A 22869-nucleotide genomic window follows, 5' to 3' on the forward strand; every position below is an offset into this window, starting at 1 on the left:
CAGGGAAAGGATTCATTATGCATACCTCTTTGGTCATTGTTGCTTTATTTGGTAGATTGTTTTTGTTGCTTTTCGGCTTGTTGTCGACGGTGTTGTTGGGTGAAATTATTAAAATTAATCTCTTCAGCTTCATCGTCTCCTGTGAAATTAGTCATTGAGATATAGCTATATATTACACACACATATATAGATATAAGTAAAGAACGATTGATAATAAAAATAATAATTGTTCATACATGTGTGTGTGTGTGTGTGTGTGTGTGTGTGTGTGTGTGTGTGTTATATCCCCCGAATACCACGATAGAAAAAAGTCATTTAAGATAACTTTTTGAATGGTCCCGGCAACTTACTCAACGGTTAATATTTGAGAATTAAAATTTAAACTTACCTACGGCCACAATTGAACCATCGCCTTCGTGCCCTTCATCGTCGTCAGAGCTTTCATTTGCTGGGTGTTTCAAATAGATGGCATCGTTACGATCCGTAGCGATGCTACTCTCACTACCAAGAGGCACTTCTTCACCCATATCGTTGACTGATTTTGCCGATTGTTCTTCCGTACGTTTCTTGTTCGCTTTATCCTCGCGCAATTTATCGTACTCCTGTTTATAGTCACTACAAGCAAAAAGAAGGATGTGGATGTTTAACGGAAGCTTAATAATGGAGCAATGGGCCAACTGATACCTTTCATACTCGTTTACTGCTTCGTTGAGCAACATGAAAAACTGTTCAAATCCAATTCCCGAGATCGACGATACACCGCACGATTTTAAGTTACGATAAAACTCGTCCAGTGTCAATGACATCGTACGGGTCAGATTGCTCACGTAAGCTGTTTCGTTTGCAAGGGCTTCCTGGAACGTTTCAAAGTCTTGCATCCACTGCACGGCAAAATTGTGCTCCTGGATGTCTATTTTGTTCATCACAATAACAAACGGCAAACGCGCTTTGTAAAGAATGGAGCAGGCGTACAACATGTTGGACATGAAGGTGGTTGGGCTAGTGGAACGCACGATGTCCATTACGTACACTATAACGGTCGGGAATGCGGTGGCCAGTGCTTCGGTAATGATAGTGCCTGATGCCGACCAGGTAAACACTTCGATCTGTCCCGGCGTATCTATGACGCAGTATTCATGCTTTTGCTTCGCTTTCTCTATCAGTTCAATTACCTTCCCAAATTTGGTGGAAAACAAGTTTAATGCAGTCACGATTCCACCGTTCGGTCCCAGATTGTATCGTTTCATCACTTCTTTATATTTCACCGTATCACGGATATCTGAATATCATGGGATTAGGAAAAGTTAGCGTAAAATGTTGGACTGGAAAAAGCACACAGAAATAAATTATTTACCAATATTTACTGGATACGGCGTTTCGCGGCATGCAGGATCCAAATTAATCAAGTACGGTAAGGACCCGTTCGCGTGCCGGTATTGGGCTAATTTCCGCACGAAGGTGGTTTTGCCTGAACCGGCCATGCCGAGAACGATGATGCAGACAGGTCCCTTTTTATGATCCGTTTTTCCCGAAGTACTTGCGGAAGCCTGTCCCTCAGTTGGCTCTGTTGAATCCATGATTGAACAACGATTCGATTGGTTATATGGTGTGTTTTCCGGAACAGCTTGCAGTACGCACACGCGTGATTCACAGCAATATGGTAAACAAACTGTGCTTGTTGGATTTATAGTGTTTAGCGGTTGCTTTTGACAAATTGAAAATTTGGGGAACGACCCGGTTGGTACTTCTCAGCGGTAGAATGACAGTTGTGCGCATAGTTTTGTTTACGACCATATCACAGCTTCCCATACGATCCTTGAATCATTTTAAACATTCTGCTTGTTGACAAAGCTCAAAACTATAGACAGTTTGCTTCTGCGCTGCAATGAGCTTGCTTTAGCTTTTGAGCTAGCTCTCTTCACTTAATTTTTCATTGTTTATTAAGAATAATACTTGTTAAATCACGTTGAGACCGTTTATGTTCTGGGCTTTCATTTCAGATTGTTATCAATCGATTTAGAAGATTCTTTCTTTGACGATACGATTTGATATACGTTCTTTTGGACCTGGCGAACTTTTAATGTCATGTCGGCGATCGTTCCTAGACTTATTGATACCACGTGATAGTTATTTCTCACTACGGGGGAATGGTCCGGATTGGAATTGAGTCCCATCCTGCCGTGTGAAGACCGGCACCACTATAGCAGGTATAATGATCTTTGTTACAGGTAATAAAATGAGGAAATGAAAGATTCTATTAACTTATTAATATTAATTTATTGAAACTCCATTGACATCTGTACCAGGCAGTGTAAGAAAGCTTATTTAATTGTTCGCCAACAGATCCAAACAAATTCCTTCGGTACGCTTATCCAAATGAGACTGTAAATGTAAATGTAATGTACTCGTTAACGCATCGTGCTGACATCTCATCGGCTAACTCGGCTTACCTTGATGATGGCTACGTATTGTGGACGTTTAGCCATAGAGTAGCCGGTAAAAAAGAGTGGCTTCATCACCTCGTTCAAGCATTTCGCACCAGAGCAGAATAGATCCATCGCGAGTTCAAGAATCGTTCCAAAATCACATTCGTCTACCGCCAGATGAGCAGCTGTTAGTACCGGCTGTAAATCTTTCATTGCCTCTTGATATTGGTCCGTATCGACCGATCGGTCAAGTTTGTCAAACTTGGACAGAATTTTGCGGAGTTTGGCGTCACTCTCAAGCAGTGGTCTGTACCCTACATCCTCCTTCCTGTCGTACGGCACAACTAGCCCAACCTTGTGGAATGTTTTACAAACAATGTGTTTGTTGCGCTCCTTTTGCTTGCTGTTAGCTTTTAAGCGTATGCCTTTTCGCTGAGCCCAATCATTGATACGCTTTTTCATGTCTGATATTTTGCTTTTGTTAAATGGAGTGACATTTACAACGTTTTCCAAATAGTGTCTAAGAATATAAAGAACATATTATAATAAATTCGTGTATTATTGTCAGCATCATGCTGTGTACTTACATGATCCCATCGAACAAGTTTTCGCCAACAATTTGAAACTCACAACCTTTGTTGACGTCGTTGCAAGCTACCAAACCATCCACATCATCCGGACTATCTCGCCAGTATCCGTAATGCATGCCCGTTCCTTTCTGAACAAATACTGTCTGAAACTCAGGCGGATCGAAGTAGAAACGCCAATGGCGTAAATAGTCTCCTGGTTCATGAATTTTTACATTCTTAAACTTTCCTGCAAGCGCATCGTACGGTCCCACCAGCTGTAATCCGAACGGTAGAAATACCTCTTCCGGCTTGCTGTTAGCTTTTGCCTGTTGTTCTACACAAAACTCCCACAGGCTAAGGAAACATGGTGCCATTTCAACGAGAAACTTGTGTTTGATGAAATTTCTTGGATCTTCGCACAGCTCCTTATACTCGGCTTGCTTGGAATATTCAATTTGTGGATCATACAAATCACTCATCATGCCAACGCTCATTGGAACCGCTGGCAAGGTATAGCGCTGACGCGACATGCCATGGTATTCGGAACCAGTGTCTTCTGCTTCCGTGTTATGCACATCTTTCTCTGGCGTTGGTGGACGTTTGCATCGTTTAATGTTCTCCAGTTCCTGTTCGATTCCGTCTCCAGATCGTTTGTTGATCGTGCCATTCTCCGGAAGAGCCGACGTTTCTGAAGTTGAGCCCTCCGTTGAGCTATTTGTATTTTTCACCGGATGTGCATATTTTTCTTTGTGAGCGGGATTTTTCTGATAACAGCTCGCACCATATTTGCAATCGGGTTTATCCATTACCTTGGATCAGCTGCACTGTTTTGCGCCAATATTCTATTAACACTCGGTAAATACGCTCTACATAGATGGAGGACGCAGTTTGATGCAGCAGTACAAATGGCGCAATACCAAGGCTGGTTCATTATAGACAATTTCAATGTCAACATTTGAGTTTGACATTTGGGTTGCTCTATTTAATATTTCGGTTACACTTTTGCTAGAATCGTTGCAGCATAAAAGGCTTAATCATCGGGCCAATCCTGTTGAGAGTATTATATTCGCTGCATCTCATATCAAATGCACTGATATTGTAAAATGTAAAAGGCGTATGAAAAGAAATATTATTCTTATAGACTTTGGCAGAGATCGATTAAAAGCTGAACATGAACTATGAGCTCGTGACTCTTATGTTTATTAAAAGTATTTTTTAATCCAATAAAACCTAAGGATCATTCCCTTTAATCGGTTATCCTCCTGCACGGTCGCGCTTGATCGGTTAAGTACCATGGAGAGCCATCCTTTTGGTATGGGAAGATATACAACAATTCATTGCTTAGCTATCTTTAAAGGATGAACTTGCTCGAATCAACCAACGACTTATTTATATTAAGTTTGACGGCTTTTTTCAGACGTATTGTCGACCAACAACTTAATCAAAAATATTTGGACTGGTTAATGGGTTCTACGACAAACCGGACCGGTTTGGAGATCGATCCATTTCAATGTTAGTGACTCGAAAGCTATGCGTTATGTTGCTACTAACATTAAAAGATAATTTATTCCACAATGAACTTGCTATCCATAATTACACACACATCTGTATGGGGTCTGCTCCTGATTGAAACCTCACAGAACAACGATGGCGCGTTTTAGTTCCATCTGCTTTTTTTCTTCCGCGGAACCGTATCATTGTCATGGGCCGTGTCGGCTGCTGTTTGCTCGTATGTATCATCCTCGCCGGTAATCGATTCAGATCGTGATACGGTGGATGGTTTCACGAAAACGCCTCCTTCCGGTACCGTTTTTTCCCACGTCCTATCGCTGGACGCCTTAAACTGTGCGTTGTAATGAGCGCGAAAAGTTTCTCGCATGGCAGACAAACGATCGGTTGCCGGACCCTTTGAGGAGCCCGGCGTTGGGTCGGATGGTTCGGCTTCATCCGATGCAGGGGTAGCATTTAATGGGCGACTCATCGGACCTCGATGAACTGCTCGCTGGCGGAAACCCAACCCCGCGCCGCCAACATTTAAATTCTTGCCCTTATTCGCCTGCTTAAAGCGACTGTTCCGGAACCAGGAGCTTTGCATGGCGAGTTTCATTAAATCTTCTGGCACTTCCTGGTTTGCACCTTCGAGATTGCGTACCAGATGGCCGGAAAATTCTTTATCCTTGTCAGTGATCAACGTGTATGCCGTACCCTTCTCCCCGGCACGACCCGTACGCCCAATACGATGCGTATGGGTATCGATGTCACGCGCAATATCGTAATTGACCACGGTGCGAATGTGAGGAATGTCGAGACCACGAGCTGCCACATCCGTAGCTACCATTATGTCCACATCTCTGCGCTTAAACCGCGTAATTACCGAGTTACGTTCCGATTGGTCCATGTCACCGTGCAGTAGCACCACATCATTTTCCTTGAGCCGCAGGTTGTTGGCTACCTGTTCGGCGTCGGCTTTTTTCGTGACGAAGATCAACACGCTGCCCTCGGAAAGCATCTGCACCAGGTTGGTTAGCAGCCAGCTCCATTTGTTCGGTACATTCGGTAGTATGACGATGTGCTGCGTTACGTCCGAATTGGCTTCTCCCAAGTCGCCATGAATGATGCGCACCGGATCGGTCAGCACGTCACGGGCCAGCTTTTCCACGCGCTTCTTGAACGTAGCACTGAACAACAGTGTCTGCCGGTCGGGACGAATGTGGTTGCAGATGGAACGGACCTGCGGTTCAAAGCCCATGTTGAACATTTTGTCCGCTTCGTCCAGCACCAGGTACGTGACTCGCTGCAGATTGGTTGCTTTTATTTTCACCATATCGATCATTCGACCAGGCGTAGCGACCACTATTTCCGCACCCTGCTCGAGCGCCTTACTCTGTTCCCACTTCGAGCCTCCACCGTAGCAGCAGCAAATGCTGATGTTATACACCTTACCGAATCGCTTTGCCTCGCTGTAGATTTGCAGCGACAACTCACGCGTCGGTGCCAGAATCAACCCGATAGGACCATCACCAGGCCCTAACTCACGTTGATCCATAATGTGAACCAACATTGGCCAGAGGAAGGCGGCCGTTTTGCCGCTACCCGTCTTTGCGATACCAATGATGTCTCTCCCGCTTAGTGCGGCTGGAATTGCTTGGGCCTGTATCGGTGTCGGTGTGCTGTACTCGGACTTACGAATCGCTTTCATCAGCGATTCATCAAACCCAAAGTGAGCAAAACTGGTTACCGGATGCGGTGGCATCGGGCCGCTTACTTTAACGCCCAGCGTCTGGCGAAGTTCCTGCACCTTTGCAAGCGACAGATTAACAATGTCCTCGTGGGGGATGTAGAAATTTTTCTCAAACTTTAAATACTCAATCTCCGAGTGATCGATAGCGGGCAGGGGATCAATTTCACGGCGTCTTGGTGGTGGCACCGGGTTACCATCCTCGTCGTATTCCAGCTCCGCGTCGGAACCTTCATCTATTAGACCGGCGTGCGGATTCTCTTGCATGTATCTGCAAGGAAAGATTGATATTAAATCGGTGAAATGTACTGTTGGCTCACATCGATTTCAGCGAGCGCCTAATGCATTTACCGGTAATAGCTTTCCTCGTCATCTTCATCGTCAATGTCGCCTCGCGTGCCTTTTTTAGGATCCACATGTGATTGAGGAATCTTTTTGTTCTCTATTTTCACCTGCTCTTCGATGCCAGCCATAAACGCGTCTAGTGGGTCTTCCTCTTCGTCAGATGAATCTTTGTCCTTCGACTGTAGGATCCAATGTAGAAGACACGGGATCAGCGCATTCCGAAACAAAATATATTAAGCTTGTCCAACTAGGCTACTTACAGCTGAATCGGCTGCCGATGGAGAACCCGGCGCTGGTATGTACTCTAAATGCTGTCCGGTTGGTTCGTCTTCCTCGTCAAAATATCTAAATGGTAAACATGATTTAGCACAAACCCGAATGGACTGCTGTTACGGAGAAACTGCTTACTCGTCTTCCGTTCTGCCTCGGCGTTTTCCTACCGAATACTGCGATGGGTTGGAAAACTGATGCATCGATTCGATGGTGTGATAGCCATGCTTGGAAATCCCCGAACCCTGATTGAAGGATTTTGGCGGTGGCACTACTGATGATCGGCCACACAGAGAACTTGGTGGGGGAACTGCATTAAGGGAGTAGCTGCGGCTTTGGTCCTTTGCATTATGCTGTGGCTGTATTGATCGATTGCGACGCATCTGGAAACTAAAATTTCCACGATTCCGATTCATGCTTAACGCAAGGGTTCGCTGATTTGACCGTTGATCAGTGTTATTTGCCTCCTAGTATTTCCACCAGTATTGAATTTATGCACGACAAAACAACACCTTTTGGTAGGAAAATCGATGGTAAACTATAACTTGAGCTTTTTCATACGAACAATACAGACAGGAAAGGTTAGATCAGGATGGTAATGGTTGATGTGTTGACAAGGTACAACAACAGTTTGACAATTGTAGAACAGTACCCCATAACAACTAAATTAGTAAAAAAATTAACTTCCCTACTGACAAAATCTTTGTAAATCCACCAACTAAGGCACTATTGGAGCAAATTTGTGTTGAAAAAATCCTTGTTAGTGGTTATTAAGGTAATTTTGGCAATATGGTTACGTTTGTAGTTTCTAGAAGAAGTAATGCAAAAAAACATATACACGCCCTCGAACCAAGCAGTGGACTTTTTCAAATGGGTTGTCGTAAATCCAATTCCTTTTTTTCACCAGACTTTCAGATTGAAATTATTAAAAAGATTCTTTTAAAAAAATTTACCAACTAAGGCACTTTTAAGGCAAATTTGTACAGAAAATCCTCTAGCAGTGGTTATTAAGGTAATTTTGTCGATAGGGCGATGCATGTTCTACAGACCTTGTTTGTAACAAGCAATATGTTAATTGGGAAATGTCATCCACGGTTGACATGTTTGTAGGGTAAGCGGGAGCGATCAATGCACGCACAGCTGATTTCCCTCGCAGAGCTTGTCAACAAAGATCGTGTACAGTTGCAATACAACAATAACAACATGAAGCCGATCGTGGTTGCCGATGAAATGTTTCCAGAAGGCCCAGGACCATTTATGGATCTAGAAGAGGTATGAAGTGCTCAAAGCAATGGTTTTCGACTCCCGTATATTCGTGAATAATCTTCTTTCTTCCCATCTTTAGGCAGGCGGATCATCCGGATTGTTAATGGATTTAGCGGCAAACGAGAAGGATGTACATGCTGATTTTTTCAATGGTACGATTATTGTCAACATTACCTTTAAGCTGTACACTATGTTGCTTTCTTTTTCATGCGAGCTTTGTTGCTTTAAACATGTTTTTTTCAGAATTTGAAGATTTGTTTGACGAAGAGGAAGAGGCACAGATGTAGATGACGTTAAGAAGCATGCCGTGTGAAACCTATTGAAAAGGCAAAAACATGACGAGTTGAGCAAGAAGTTCGAACGTTCTTCAAGATTTTATTCACCTTTTCGATATGATGACATTATTTCATTGAATTCCCTTCGCAGTAAGGCATTTAAAAGATGCAAAGAAAAACGTGTACAGCGAAAACAATGTGATAAAAATCTAACGGTAAAACTATGTCTATAAAAAAAGGGCAGGAGCTTTTATTGTGAATCGTCTTGCTAAAATTACTACAAGTGTGGGGTATGAGCTGGGCTGGGTTGGTGTATATCATGCAATCCTTTACAGTTGCCATTTTTTTACCATGTTACAGGAACATATATGAATTTAGACTCCATAGTACAAAATATAGCACTACAGAAATGCGATGACATACAGTCTCTTTTGCAGCGGTATGAATGATGCATAGACGATACTGGTTAATCGTAGGCTGATTCTGCATACTTTTTCGGATACCGCATGGAATAGCGTGGAGGATTTTTCCACCAAACATAAAAGCAATTCGTGCATCCCGTGCACTTGGCCTTTGCCATATGATATGCTGTTGCGAGAACACTTGATTTTTCTGATACTCAGTCATTTTATCCATCTCGGCGCGAGAATTCTAGAGAAAATGCGCTTGTGGTATTTTCAATATTCTTTCAACAGCCGTTATACGTATTTCGTCGAGTTGCTGTTGAAACTATGCATCGGAAAACAAATTACGGCACATCTTAAACTTGAGTAAGAATATGATAGACATGATTTATTTTTTGATTATCTTATCTTCCTGTTAAACGAATCAGTACACATCCGGTTGCATAATTTGCTGAACGATGTTATTAATGCAGCATCATTAATATCTCCAAATCAATCCATTACTTCTTTTACACCTCCAGCTAAACTTTACAAGCTTTGCTACCTAATGGACACATGTTAAACAATATTATCCCCCCCCCCCCCCCCCCCTCATCCATCATTCTTTTGTACAGAGTGTTGTAGAACCATGCTTTTTTACTACCACCATAGGTTTGAATTTGTTGAGTGTGTACATACACTTCCCCTTAAATCATTACTGCAACCACCACTAATGCTACTACTACTACTCTAGGGGATGCAATCTTATTCTATTACCTTTTCATTTTTCCTAATTTCGATTTGTGTGTTTAGTAATTTTACCATTCAAGTTTATGAGAAAAAACAAACCGTTGATTTTCTCACAAAACCAGTGCTTCTCCATGAAGTTCTCTTGCTGATCGTAACAGGCATGAACGCCTATGAATTAACGCAACAACTGATACTAACAATTAGCTTTGCAAAGTAGATCACCCTATTTTGCAATTGCTGCTTGGTGCTGCGGGCAGGTGTTTCATGAAGTCGATTGCTTTGAAATAAAACAGACATGTTGCTTAATTTTAATTTAAAATGTCGTAGAATTCTAAAAAAATCGTCTTCCAAGTCGTTTCAGATAGTTGAATCGAAATTAAGCGAATGTATGCTTTCTGTTTTCTTACTTTTGCCAAAATTATTTCTATGTTACAGATAATCGTAAGATTGATATTGTACGTTACATTTCGAGACTATATCTACAATAGTAAAATACAGTATGAACTCATTTGCAGAGTCTAACTTCGAATTAGAAAAAAAACAATAAACTTAAAGGCATACAATAAAACGGACATTTAATGTGTATTCATCATCATAGAAAAACAACGTGAGATATTTTCCTCCAAATTACACAAGAAATTGGAATCAACCTTCGTTAACATTTACAAGCAGATATCTCGATCGAGACGGATCAGTAACTCTACTACCACTTTAACTAAAGCGGGATAAAAAGTGAATCAGATTCAATATTGAAGAAGTGGCAAGTAGAATCACCATTTGCAAAGCTTAAGATTTACGACTGTTTAACATAGGATTTAAAACGAATGAAAACAGAACAAAACAAAAAAGAAACAAATATTGTATTTAGTATAGATCAGATGATGAAGGATGCCACATCTGCGCGTTCGTATATGATGGAAACATGGTCGTCTGTCTACATCAGATCAATCAGGTTAAAGAAGAATGTTCCCGTACCGTCGCATAAACCGCATTACGCATGGTAGCTTATTGTGACCAACAATAATTGTTTTCTGTACTTTTTGGTGCATTCATAAAATGGCTATCTAAATTAGGCGCTCGCACGTGTCGGCACAGCTTGTGGTAGAATACAAAAATATGTTTACAAATGGCATCACGAGCAGTACGGAGAAAATATAATCTTTAATTAATACAATGACACTAAAATGTTCTCAATTCGCACTTGTTTGCCCGAAATGTAAAAAAAAAGAATCAGTGGTAAAACTACCTCGCTTTGTTTGTTTATAAACCGATGCTATTATCAATTAAGTATTATATGTGTTTGTGTGTGTTATCGACATTTGTATAAAATCTACAAAATTATAAAATAAGTAAATTTATACTTATGCAACATACGATCCTGATCGAGATGCCGATGTTAGTGATGCCGTCCTAAAGTACGCACTAAAGTAGCAACAAAAACATGTAAACAATAATTGAAAGATTTTTAAAAACATTACAAAAACTATAGCCGAGACAATCGGGCTACCCTTAGATTATTCGCGTCAGCATGTGTTCGTGCATTTAACCGTTAATCCGAACCGAAAACGTTGACGGGATGGCATTATTTACCAACGAAAAACTAAACTTTAGTCGTCCTCGTCATCCTCGAATTTCATGTCATCATCTAGCATATCGTTCGTGGTATCATTGAAACCGAGCATCTCCTGAGTAGATAAACTGTCATCATTGTCCTGCCCGTTGTACAGTGAATTCATTTCCCAGTCGTCCATATCGTCGTGTTCGAACCCAAGACCGTACGCTACAACAGGAAAGGAAATAATATCGATCCAAGCATTAATAGAAAATCTACAATCACACTGATCTAAAGTTTCTAATTTTAATACACAGCAACATACCGTCGATATACTTTTCCACCGATTTTGGAACCATGGACTTTATCTTTTTCAGTTCTGCTTCTGTGTACTGTCCCTTCTCCAAACCTGTAAATGCAAGGGAATGATTGTAAGTTTAATACAACCGTTACTTTTATAAAACCTATAAAAGCAACGTTACAATAAGAAGAATACATGCCTAAGGATAATCCAATGCGTTTTAGAATTTGCACATCGTCGTGAATTTCGAAGGAATCTTCGAACTTGAACGAATATTCAGATCTACGATGGAGAAAGACAGAAAAATGTTTACTGCATCTGTAAATGAATGATTCCTCCCCTTAAATTAGATGCTTTTCATCGTTTACTTACTTATCATTCGAAATGTTGCAGTTAATGTGGTTTTTTCGGTCGGTATTTACAATGATGAATGGCAGCTGCACGGCCGAGCTCGGATTAGGCACCAAACCACGTTCTTCGTTGGATTTATTCCGCGCAATCAACGACTTTAGCGCGACGTGCTGCTGTACCAGATCGAGCAGCTGCTTCTGTTTGACTTCAATCCGGCGGCGGGCTTTTTCGTTTTCTTTTTCCAACTCTTCACACTCGTGTAGCGTGTTGCTTGTTGGCAGCCCGTGCCAACGGATTTCCTTCTTTTCCTTCGAAATGATTTTCATGGCCATCAACACGTTTAGCGCGTCATACACACGCCGTCTAATGTTTTTCTGATCGTAAGTGGCTGGATCCACGCCCGGATGATGGTTTTGCGTTTCTTCTGCAACCAATTCGTTGGCTACCTCGTTGTAAGTGGTTGTGCCTTTGGCTTTCACCTTTTCGCACACCTTCATAGAAAAGTGTCGAAGACCGCGGCCAGCTTTATCAGTTTTCTGGCGGCGGGACGCCGGCGTATGTATCTGGCTCGAAGGTTGTTTTTTGCTGTATGAATGCAATTGCTGCTGTTGAGAATGTTCTTTGTTGTTATGGGTCGCTTGCAGTGTCTTCACTGACGCTGCCGGTAGAGTTGAGGCACCGGAAACCTGTACAAAGGTTGCGCAATCGTTGCTGCTTTCACTGTAGGTTTTAGTGACAGCTCCGTTGGCGATATTTTTGCTCCCGATCGAAACTATCTCACTGCTGTTCGTATTTGACGAATTGTTCACAGCGGAAGAGGATGGTGTTTTACTGTTGGCATTGAACCGGACGGTGTTACCTGCTGTGTTGCTGGTAGGTAATGCCAATGACGGTGGTTTAGTCATTACAGAAGTCGATGGAATTGCATTATTGCTGCCGGCGATACCCAACGTTTTAGCAAAAGCCACACTATTAGCTGCAACGGTCGTGCCAGACGAATTGTTTCCAGTAGGAGGAGAAAAGGTTAAGTTTCTGCTGACGGAATGCGGTGATGTCGTCGAAACAACCTTGTACTAGAACGATACAAACAACAACATTAGATATAACATTCTACAGAAAGAGAATTGTGTTTGTTATTCACAGTGAAAGTCGCTTACCAATTTGGGTCCGATCACAACTTTTCCATTCACATTTTTGTTAGATGCTGATGTGGGAAGAAATAGTTCTGTTAGGGGATGGAAATAGCAATCAATAATTCATATCATTATATACCGAAAGAGAAGCCACTTACTGTGCTTGGCAATGGGGATTATCTTTTGGCCAGGAGAAAGTTTACGCACCATAGGCATTGTGAAACTCTGAAAATAAAGTAAGTTAAATAATTTATGTATTAAGAAAAAGTAAACTGATTTTTTTTATTCATATATAAGGGCCAGCCAATGACAATACGGCAACGTGCCATCATACTTAATCATACATAAAAAATAACGGTCAGCCCAGCCCGGAATGCTATAGCTTTAGCTCGAATTCTACATTCAAGAAGCATTCTACTATAATACTGGCATTTTTTCCGATACATTATATTTTCTTATACATAATATTTGAAAAAATAAATTCACGACAAACAGGGTGATGGTAATGATGGGCGAATCGCTAGGACACACATTGGGCAATCGAATGTTTAATCATTAAAATGGATTCGGTAACGATTGTTGTAACGAAGGCCGCAGCTAGACTGTCGATCCTGCGTACGGACAGACTATCTAAAAGGGATGCGATACTTCGTCCTGTTGTAAGAAATAGCGGCGTCACTGTCATATCCTCTTTTGGACCTCCGCAACCCCCCGGAGGGACTTTAAGTTTAATAAGCAAGACATGTAAAAGATGCACATCACCACACTTAAGTAAATAATAAGCAAAATTAAAAACTTGATCCATTTGAAAAAACAGTCATAATAGTGAAAAATGATCTAAGGGCGATACTAGTACTTCAATTCTTAATTATTTATTTATTTAAAAAAGATCCCATTTGTATAGGAACTTATGAAACCATGATTGAGTGTGAACTTACTGCCATCAATTTGGATGACACAAATATGTGTTCACCTAGAAGAAATTGTACTGCGAACGTAATGTTTGATGATCTACGAATTTACAAATAGAGTCGGATAAAGCGTTGGCTGGCGGCAGAGGAATGTCGCAGATCTCGTTCGGCTTTGTTGCACTAGATTATGGCAAAATGTAAAAATATTTCCTTCGTGTAGTCAATATCAGAATGTAACATGGATTTGTTGGAATGACATTATGGATTTGTTATTCATGTTATTTTTTAATGTTATGACGAGTTAACTTGTCAGCCATACATTGGCTTAACAAGTAGCTTAATGAATAAGATTTACTTTGGGGATTATGATAAACGGCAACGTAGTCGCTCCCTAAAGGTCGTAGTCGATTCATGAAAGTCAAACATATTGGACACATAATTGAATTCTCTAGTCATAGCTTCTATTGGGTCATGTGCGCCGTATCGCGTGTTTTAGAAACTAAACCTTAGGAATGGCCGTGTCCTGGGATCCCGTCTATGCAAGCATATTGACAATGAACTGAGAATATTTGGAGCGTTGATGGATGGATGGTTCCGGTTAAAAATCCGGTGCGATAAACAGAGCTTATGCATTTTTCTGTGGTGTTCCAATGTCTCAAGGCCTAGCAGTAAACAACGGGATTTGTATGGTGGCAGTTCGCTTTTATCATTCCAGTGCAACTTACGTATAGCATAACGAGTCATGTTCCTTTGTAAACCTTCGATTCTCTGTTTTAAATGTTCTGTCGGTGTAAACAAACGTTACTATTGGACTATACTCTAGAATCGATCTTACTACCGTGCTGTACAAAGCTTTAATACATGTTGGATCAACAAAGTCTCTTTTAATTTCTCTGTTTTCTCTGAATGATGTCGCCATTGGGCGTGTAGTTAACGTTCACAGGTACGTGAGCACGAGAGAACGATACGACAAAACACTTTTGAACACAAAGCGTTAACCTATTACAATCACACCATTTACTGAAGACATTAAGAACATGTTGTAATTGCGACGAATTATTCTTTCCCCGAACTTTTTTGTACAAAATGAATAGCAATGGCCCGAGGTTGCTGCCTTGTGATACGCCTGTTTTCGTGTTATATCTTATAGTTTATCATGAGGCCAGCCTGCTGGAGTTCAAGTAAAACAGTACCAATCTAATTCTGCTGTACAAAATTACGTTGATTCATAAAATCGCCGAGATAGTTACACCACAAAACTGCGAAACTCAAATAAATTATTCTTGTTGTGTTCGAGATAAAAATTATATCCTTCTATGCTCCTTTAGTTCTGAACAAATTTAACATACTCAGTCGGACTTACGTCGAAGTGGTTGATTCTGCTTTCTGCTATCTTTCGTATTCTGTCGCTCCAACTATACTTTAAAGTTTTCTTTCTGGTTCGTTGAATGTGGTACAATGGTCATCCTTGTCAATCTTATTTTTAGTTAGTCAATAATTAGAAATTGTATTCTGTCAGTATTTTGTTCAGTGTCTTTGCTGTGTACAAACACGAGACAGAGGAGGCGTGGTAGGCCCTGTTTGAGGTGGGAGGATGGCGTGGAATCATTCGCCATCAAGGGCAAGATAACGGATTAGCGGACGACGGCGCGGGTCCGTGAGCGGTTCCGGATTCTGCTGCGACAGGCCAAGACCACAAAGCGGTTGTAGCGCCTGATAAGTAAGTTAGTCTTTACTGTGTCTTGTTCAGTTTAGTGTTCAGTGTCAGTGTAGCTATTTGATTGTGGTTTAGCCTATATTATTGTTCCTTTTGCTAACCATTTTGCTCTCTTCTTGTCTATAATGTTAATGCACGCTAGTATTCATCTGATTTCTGTCTTTAACGTAATACCTCGATGGCCACTTTAAAATATGTATATTGAACAACACTTACCTGGCCACCCACTACTGTCGCCGTATTGGTAGTGCCCACCGATCCTATAATCCCGACACTTTCGGGAGTTATGCCTACTGCATCCTGTCCATGATTTGCTATGCCACTGATGTTCAAATCCTTTGTGACGATGGTTTTCATAGTGGTTACTCCAGCAGGTAATGGGGTACGCGTACCTGTTGTTGTGTTTAATACATGAAATATTTGTGTTTGACCTGCAATATAAAATGACGAAGAAAAGGGGAAAAACATTTATAAACTTAAAAAAAACTCTTTTAATTTCAATAAACAAAACAAAGATCTACTATCGGTTACTTTTTTTGTTATTCATAAAGGACGACCAGGCCGTATTGCTACTATCGGTTACTATTTCGTGAGAATTTAGTGCGGCGAAGCTAGTAGCCTCAGAGACTCATAACCTCTATAAATAAATGTTTTTTTTTCGTAAGAATCGGTCTATATTGCCTTTTTTTAGTCGTATTTAGATTAAATATCTGGATATCTGGATGATTGCATATTATAATAATATGCCAAAACCTCTATAAACGAAAATAACTCCACCGGAATTGCTCGGATGCTGATGCAATAACGACACGGCAGGACCAAGAATCAAATCCCATCCGTACTTTTATCCCATAGTGAATACGGCATATCTAGCTACGCGGTTTGAACAAGTTTTGTAATCCATTGGTGGTCGATAAGATTTAGTAGACCGTTAAAACAATAAAAAAGAAAAACTATAGTAACTATCATTGATTCCATTGCAAATGACGATGATTGCAAACTTTTATAACTATCTTGCCATACAGTGAGTAACATTTTCCTCACTGATCACCGAACTGTAGTAAACTTTGTATTTTTGTAGCTCGTGGCTTAATCATACTCTTTGTTTCTGTATTTAAGCTTATTCAAATGCAATTTTAAATAAAAAAAATTTCCCAATCACTTAATAAGCAACATAATGGTTTTCAAAGGAATAGTTTAAAGGTTTTTTTTAAACATTTTAAAAATTTCATACTATTTGTTTGTTATACCTACGTTACAGATAAAGTATATTAATCGCAATAATTAACTCATGTTTCACATTTTCTTTTGATCTCATAGGTATAAAAACAACGTAACATATTTCCATTCTATACATTTTTGTTTTTAAATCTAAAAAAACTATATTTATGGTAAGCAAAATTACTTTGTGCATGTCAGTTATCGTATAGTTCCATAGCATTTCATACGCTATATTAATGTACATCAGCATCAAAAGCAAAGATCAATCTGCGATTTATATTTCGATTATTGATTATCATAAACCAAATTCATAAAAAAGTCTATGTTTACGTGGACAACATGGGTGGTGTATTGCAGTAACAATACCCGCAAGTACCAATAACATGCAGCCGGGTTGGGTTACAGCATTTAGCTACTTGTCTGAAGATGTTTGAAAATACTAAACAAAATTCGCCACTGCATTTAATAAAGATGATGGAAATTATAACTATCTACAAACCATCCGGAAGATAACATTATGTATCCCCAGTAATGTTTACGAAGAAGGGATTTATTTTCTCTTGATTGCGCTCACTTAATTGATGCCAAACTTTGATTACCGCGGCATAAGTTCAAGGACATGGAGTCTAAATTTGAGAAAAAATTTCATCGGTTTCATGTACACCTTGCCGCTTCAAGGGAGGGAGGTACGATTGTGCGCTAGATGGATATGAAATGACCTTTAACACCGCCCTGCCTATACTGATAACATTTACCAAATTAATTGATGATCCACGAAAAAGGTGTTGCTTTCAGTGAATAGAACAAGCCGATACGGATGATAATGCATGGAAAACATACCTGGTTTTGTATCCTGCAACAAAAAATTAACCGGTTTGGTTTGCTGAGCCATCGTGTACTGCGCCCGAATTACTAGGGTCCAGACGTAGTACGGTCGGCAGTATTTGTGTAAGTCGTTTAGTCTTTGCAATAATATCGCAGGGCTCACTGATAATCGCTGGGACTTGTGAAAATTTTCCTTGTTAAAATATGCGCCTCAACAACGATGAATACCACACTTCAAAATGGCGATTCGCGACAGTCGCGCTACAAGCTAAGCGGGGCAGTTTTCTTCGCCGTCTAGCCAGTCGGATTCGCACACGATTATTGTTATTTTTGCACTACTAGAAAGAAGACGCGTTCGGCAATCACTTGATGTAATTCACGTTGCGATTCGCAAAGAATTCGGCACCCCAGAACCTGACAAAAAACCACCTCCTTATGCAAAAATGTTCGCACAACGATGCCAGAAGCACCGAGTTCGGCGGGTTTTCAGTTTCGATGTTTCATCCTCGCTTTAGCAACAATGGGATAGCCCAGCACTGTCGAGGAAATAGGAGTGACATTCGATAATACGAAGTACATCGAAACGTTTCCATAATACAGCAAACAAAATTTGCCACTTTAAATAAAAACAACCAATTCAATTAAAGCTACCGAGCAAAAGTTATACAAAAATAATAGTTAATAACATAAAAGTAAGAAAGAAAAGGTTATATTTGTTGAGAACGGGACTGCATACTATAAACGGCACCAAAGCGGTATTGACATTTCAGTTGTCTGAAAATGATATGTATTCAAGGTATATACAAAAGGCGATTAAGATTTTGCTGAAATTGATGGCATACCCGCCCTATTGACACAATCTTTTATTAAAAACCGCCAAATAAGGAACTAAGAAAATTTAACTTGAAAAAAAAAATCTTAGTAGTGGTTATTAAGGCATTTTTGTCTATAGGGCGGTAATCAAATTTGGAAATCGCGAAGCTGATTATTGACGTAAACTGTTGCCTACAGTTGCTGTGATTATAAAATAGTAAACAATTAAAAGTCAATTAATATGATCAAGCACAGCCGAAAGCTCTGGTTGGGGTAACGGCAGTGGACGGAAGAAATTTGGTCAGATATTACATTTATAAACATTCATTAGGCGGCGATAGTGGACGAATAGACACATCGAATTTGTTTGAGTCGTACTTTGATGCTTTGTTTTCACAATCAATAGAAAGCAGTTCGATCGGATTCGTCGTACTCTGAAGACAAAACATATTTATCTTTTTAGGGGCTCAGGAGTTCATTAAATAGTGGTGCCGTGATAAGATGCCGAAATATTAAAACAAATACTTTGTTCCAGCATAAATAGAAATAAATTTAATAATTTCCATCGAACTCTCAAATTTTACAATTTGCAGTGCAAAATGTAAATTCAATCGTTTATGTGGAGCGAAATACGACAGAAAATTATTGAATACTTTCCAAAATTATATGAAAATTGTTATAGTATTCATCCTTGGCATTCCAGATGAATCGTGTAAATCAGTAAAAAAAAATTATTTTGGGTGTAGGAGATTAATCAATTTTTTAAAAAATGTTTCTATTTTCATAAGTTCTGTGTTTGTCATTTCGGCAGATGTTGATTGAAGTGTCATGCGCATGGGCCTGAAGTTCTACCGCTGTGCATTGATGACAATACTGGAATTATTTTGCTTGTCAAAACAAGTACGGAATGAAAATTTCTTCCCGGATGATGCGATAAACAGTATTACCGATTCGTTTGTACGGATTATTTTTTAAGTGTACTGTGTAGATTGGCGGACTTGATCAAAACCTAGTTGGTCCCATAAATCTGGAGTGCACTAGTTGTATATCCATCGTAGTAGACGCATGCGATGGATGAAGATCTGATCGAATATGCACCCAACATTCCGGATAATGTTTTGGAGCTAATATTTTCATACCTGAAGCTGCAGGATTTGCGCAATTGTGCGTTGGTTTGCAAGAATTGGTATCGCTTTTTATGTGATGAAAACAATGAAGTTTGGCGGGCGCAGTGTCTGCAAAAAGTACCGACGGAAGCGTTCAAAAATGATCTTTTGTCGGTAGTGCCATCGTACAAAGCAAAGCTTCGTGCATTTTTCCATGCATGGAATCCTTTCGATTGTAGTCGCCATGTGTACATTAAACCAAATGGATTCACGCTTCACCGGTATGTATGACAAATGTGAAGCGCAGAGGTCGATGCGTGTATTCGTAGAGACAGTTTTCTAACATATCATTTCATCATTGATATACTTTCAGCAATCCTGTGGCACAGAGTACCGATGGTTCCAGAGGAAAAATTGGGTTCAAACATGGTAGACATGCCTGGGAGGTACGATGGGAAGGTCCCCTTGGAACGGTAGCGGTTGTTGGTATTGCCACCAAGGATGCAGCTATTCAGTGTCATGGATATTACGCGTTGCTTGGTAAGCGGATAAAGGACAACAGAGAGGATAAATGATTAATCTAACCAATTTGCACACCGGCAGGTGCTGACGATCAAAGCTGGGGTTGGAATCTAGTCGATAATCTCTTGCTTCATAACGGCGATGCTCATGGAATATATCCTTTGCTGAATAATGCCCCAAAATACAAGGTAAGTAGAACGTAATGGAAACGGTTAATGGTGGTTGGTTAATTAAACAAATATTTACCAGGTAGGAGAAAGAATACGAGTTATATTAGACTGCGATGACAATACATTGTCATTTGAAAAGAATTATGAATTCCTGGGAGTAGCTTTTACAGGTAAAATGTGTCCGTGCATTGACGGAAGAGAAACCTTAAATTGACATTATTTTTATTTTTTGATAAATATAACAGATTTACCTGACAAAATGTACTATCCAACTGTCGCTGCAGTCTATGGAAACACGGAGATTTCAATGGTATACCTTGGGCCACCATTGGACGGGTAAACTGGGTACTGAAAAGTGAAGCAACAGTGGTGTAACTTTTTCAACGAAGTTTAAATGGGATCCAAGCTTAAAAGTAACCCTCGTCTCCTCTTTTCCGTGTGCAATCCGCCTTCAGTCGCTGCACGCACAGTAGAAGAGCAAAATTTTAATTATATTTATTTAGTATTTTTAGTTATATAGAAACTCAGAAAGTCTGTTGCAACTTGACCAAAGCAAATACCATAAGCACATTTATTCGTGTGTAGCTATTTATTTTAAGTAGATATATTGTTTTCTTTCATTATTTATTTCAACATCCCTATTTTTTGTCACGTTATATCGCTTTGTAACTGTAGATAATTATTTATTTGAGCAATACTCAGGCTATGCAATTGTTTTGTTTTTCTTTCTTTTGTTTTGGATTAGTGCAATTTTTTGCATCGCAATTGAGATGCATCGTTGACTTAAACATTCCATGTATAAATTGATTGTGACATAGGTAAATAAATTTCAAGAACAACCATTCGCTGTTTTCGACGCATTGCAAATTTTATGAAAAAGCATATTTAATAGACTGTCTTATGCCTATTCAATTAATACACCGGTACAATCCGAAACTATATCGGCACTTTTTAGTACCATAGTACTTAAAAAGCGGCTATCAATTGATTTTAAAATATTTTTACCCAAAATCACTGAAGTAAAATACATATTACAGTTATTAAGTGAAAAATACGTACACAAGTACCACTCACCGTAGTGAAGGAGGAAAACGTACCTGGAGCGTAGCCTATGTATATATACTTTTTCCTACTATTGCAAATCCGGGCGCTTGGAAATCACAATTACTGTTTCTTTTTAGATAATTCGGGCTTGAGATATGTTCTTATACCACTTCTTCTTTTTCTTTAGTTCTAAAATCTCAAGAGGCCTTGGCGTGATTCCGTGATTATTAGATCGTCAGTATGACCTAATAGGTCGTTGGGCCAAAAGAAGAAGAGAAAAAATGGGGCTTAAGGGTTCTTCTTTTTCTTAGCTTAACGACCTCTAAGGTCATGAAATGGCTTACTAGACTGCCGATACCACATAGTTGGTTAGTCAGTCCTCCCTAAGGGGGTGGGGGGGGTGGGGGGGTGGCAGTCCGGTTGGGATTTGAACCCCGGTCCTGCCGTTTGAAGACCGGCGCTGCCCACAAGAAGAGATCGAAAAACATATTTTCAGGTGATTGGCATAACATAAGAAAGAATCATCTGATAACACAGAGTTAAAATCATTTATAAACAGGTCAAATAGGAGGGGGCTCAGTACACTGCCCTAGGGTACGCCTGCGCTTGAGGGAAATGGATCGGAGAAGGAACAATTAATATTCACACAGTATCGACGATGGGACAGGTAGGAACGAATCCATCTAATAAAGGACGGATGTATTCCGTTTTGGGATATTATCTCTAGGTGAAAGTGATGGAGTACACGATCAAAGGCGGATTTGAAATCGGTATAGATGGTACCGACATGCGATACCGTCTCGAGTTGGGAGGATATAAAGGACGTAAAGCACATAAGGTTAGAGGAAGTGGATCTATTTGGAATAAATACGTGTTGTTGCGGAATAATGATGGACCGGGAGGAGTTTAGGAGGTAGGAGTGAATAACGAATTATTATACAAACAGAAGTAAAAAGATAGATGTAATACAGATACCGCCAATAATATACGACCACTTTTATCTTCATTTTTCGAAAAGCTGATTCAAAAGCTGAGCTGGTCTTATATTATTGTCCGTCTCTGTATATGCTGAAGTCCAACGGGTTCTAATCTGGAGACGAAGCAGGCCATTCCGATGCGCTCATGAAACATGGCGAATGCTCCTTGCACCAGTCCTGAATGATCAAAGCCTTATGGGCTGGAGCGTAATCCTGTTAGAAACAAAAGCAGTCGTTACCAAAAAGCTTGTTAGTGTATAGTATCAACGAACGTGTTCTTCGTAATTGTCATGCTGACTGTCGGAATGCAGCTCTCCATTACTTTCACCTCTTTCCTTAGCAAAGGTTTGAAAAGGATGCAATTATCGTGTGGATATTAAATTGAGCAAATGCTGCATGAAGCGTTGTCAACGAACCATGGTTGAGTAGGTGAAGGGATTAAAAAACGCCCAAAACCATAAGTAAACAATTTGGCTTTACTGGATCGAAACGCCACCACGTTTCGGTGGCACCACTAACTCTATGGTTTCCTTTGCATATAGCCAACGTTCCCAAAAACGGTACGGTGTCTACTACACCTGCTTCGTTCAGGTGTCTGTCGAAGTAACAGTTACACCTGTCGATGATCTCTCGCACGTCCGAAAGGATATCTCTCTTCGAGATGGAGCGCTCAATGATCTTGGGAGAAACCTCGCTTCGTGCCG

General features: G+C 40.2%; 6 protein-coding genes across 6 annotated transcripts in view; 2 read left to right on the forward strand and 4 right to left on the reverse strand.

The window, feature by feature from the left end:
* Positions 1-34: 34 nt before the first annotated feature.
* On the reverse strand, positions 35-1577 carry LOC126559846 (GPN-loop GTPase 1). Its single transcript, XM_050216019.1, has 4 exons — positions 1355-1577; positions 685-1279; positions 389-615; positions 35-139 (listed from the first exon to the last, which is right to left on the reverse strand). The coding sequence occupies exons 1-4, from the start codon at positions 1575-1577 to the stop codon at positions 45-47; spliced, it is 1140 nt and encodes a 379-aa protein (XP_050071976.1). The 3' UTR covers positions 35-44.
* Positions 1578-2325: 748 nt separating this feature from the next.
* Positions 2326-3801, reverse strand: LOC126558007 (histone PARylation factor 1-like). Its single transcript, XM_050213939.1, has 3 exons — positions 3014-3801; positions 2451-2946; positions 2326-2382 (listed from the first exon to the last, which is right to left on the reverse strand). The coding sequence occupies exons 1-3, from the start codon at positions 3799-3801 to the stop codon at positions 2326-2328; spliced, it is 1341 nt and encodes a 446-aa protein (XP_050069896.1).
* Positions 3802-4652: 851 nt separating this feature from the next.
* On the reverse strand, positions 4653-7298 carry LOC126557146 (ATP-dependent RNA helicase DDX42). The gene is made up of 4 exons (XM_050212822.1): positions 6987-7298; positions 6839-6923; positions 6585-6757; positions 4653-6504 (listed from the first exon to the last, which is right to left on the reverse strand). Exons 1-4 carry the CDS (start codon positions 7262-7264, stop codon positions 4653-4655), a joined length of 2388 nt encoding a protein of 795 aa, XP_050068779.1. The 5' UTR covers positions 7265-7298.
* Positions 7299-7981: 683 nt separating this feature from the next.
* Positions 7982-22869, forward strand: part of LOC126559576 (COP9 signalosome complex subunit 9) — a 194968-nt gene continuing 180080 nt past the window's right edge. Inside the window, exons 1-3 of the mRNA XM_050215747.1 lie at positions 7982-8120; positions 8194-8266; positions 8358-8423. Of these exons, the coding sequence (XP_050071704.1) occupies positions 8052-8120; positions 8194-8266; positions 8358-8401 (186 nt within the window). The 5' untranslated portion in view covers positions 7982-8051 and the 3' untranslated portion in view covers positions 8402-8423. The remainder of the gene's footprint in view (positions 8121-8193; positions 8267-8357; positions 8424-22869) is intronic.
* On the reverse strand, positions 11117-18032 carry LOC126559788 (transcription factor Dp). The gene is made up of 8 exons (XM_050215962.1): positions 17549-18032; positions 15704-15918; positions 13018-13084; positions 12884-12951; positions 11748-12799; positions 11575-11657; positions 11400-11483; positions 11117-11302 (listed from the first exon to the last, which is right to left on the reverse strand). Exons 1-8 carry the CDS (start codon positions 17598-17600, stop codon positions 11130-11132), a joined length of 1794 nt encoding a protein of 597 aa, XP_050071919.1. The 5' UTR covers positions 17601-18032; the 3' UTR covers positions 11117-11129.
* LOC126558832 (F-box/SPRY domain-containing protein 1) lies at positions 19345-20546 on the forward strand. The gene is made up of 5 exons (XM_050214906.1): positions 19345-19733; positions 19826-19992; positions 20056-20162; positions 20224-20314; positions 20390-20546. Exons 1-5 carry the CDS (start codon positions 19417-19419, stop codon positions 20482-20484), a joined length of 777 nt encoding a protein of 258 aa, XP_050070863.1. The 5' UTR covers positions 19345-19416; the 3' UTR covers positions 20485-20546.

The sequence above is a fragment of the Anopheles maculipalpis genome, chromosome 2RL, assembly GCF_943734695.1.
Source record: "Anopheles maculipalpis chromosome 2RL, idAnoMacuDA_375_x, whole genome shotgun sequence".
Classification (NCBI taxonomy): Eukaryota; Metazoa; Arthropoda; class Insecta; order Diptera; family Culicidae; genus Anopheles; species Anopheles maculipalpis.

Bases quoted from the DNA above. Each gene is read 5' to 3' on its own strand.
- LOC126559846 (XM_050216019.1), bottom strand. From the start codon at position 1,577: ATGGATTCAACAGAGCCAACTGAGGGACAGGCTTCCGCAAGTACTTCG. The intron at 1,280-1,354 runs GTAAATAATTTA...CATGATATTCAG, and splicing joins GCCGTATCCAGTAAATATTG to ATATCCGTGATACGGTGAAA. The intron at 140-388 runs GTAAGTTTAAAT...CTAATTTCACAG, and splicing joins TGGTTCAATTGTGGCCGTAG to GAGACGATGAAGCTGAAGAG.
- LOC126558007 (XM_050213939.1), bottom strand. From the start codon at position 3,801: ATGGATAAACCCGATTGCAAATATGGTGCGAGCTGTTATCAGAAAAAT. The intron at 2,947-3,013 runs GTAAGTACACAG...TTATATTCTTAG, and splicing joins AACTTGTTCGATGGGATCAT to ACACTATTTGGAAAACGTTG. The intron at 2,383-2,450 runs GTAAGCCGAGTT...TTACATTTACAG, and splicing joins AATACGTAGCCATCATCAAG to TCTCATTTGGATAAGCGTAC.
- LOC126557146 (XM_050212822.1), bottom strand. From the start codon at position 7,264: ATGAATCGGAATCGTGGAAATTTTAGTTTCCAGATGCGTCGCAATCGA. The intron at 6,758-6,838 runs GTAAGTAGCCTA...TGGATCCTACAG, and splicing joins CATCGGCAGCCGATTCAGCT to TCGAAGGACAAAGATTCATC. The intron at 6,505-6,584 runs GTAAATGCATTA...CTTTCCTTGCAG, and splicing joins GACGAGGAAAGCTATTACCG to ATACATGCAAGAGAATCCGC.
- LOC126559788 (XM_050215962.1), bottom strand. From the start codon at position 17,600: ATGGCTCAGCAAACCAAACCGGTTAATTTTTTGTTGCAGGATACAAAA. The intron at 12,952-13,017 runs GTAAGTGGCTTC...ATCCCCTAACAG, and splicing joins AATCCCCATTGCCAAGCACA to AACTATTTCTTCCCACATCA. The intron at 11,658-11,747 runs GTAAGTAAACGA...TCTCCATCGTAG, and splicing joins TGCAACATTTCGAATGATAA to ATCTGAATATTCGTTCAAGT.
- LOC126558832 (XM_050214906.1), top strand. From the start codon at position 19,417: ATGGATGAAGATCTGATCGAATATGCACCCAACATTCCGGATAATGTT. The intron at 19,734-19,825 runs GTATGTATGACA...ATATACTTTCAG, and splicing joins AATGGATTCACGCTTCACCG to CAATCCTGTGGCACAGAGTA. The intron at 19,993-20,055 runs GTAAGCGGATAA...GCACACCGGCAG, and splicing joins TGGATATTACGCGTTGCTTG to GTGCTGACGATCAAAGCTGG.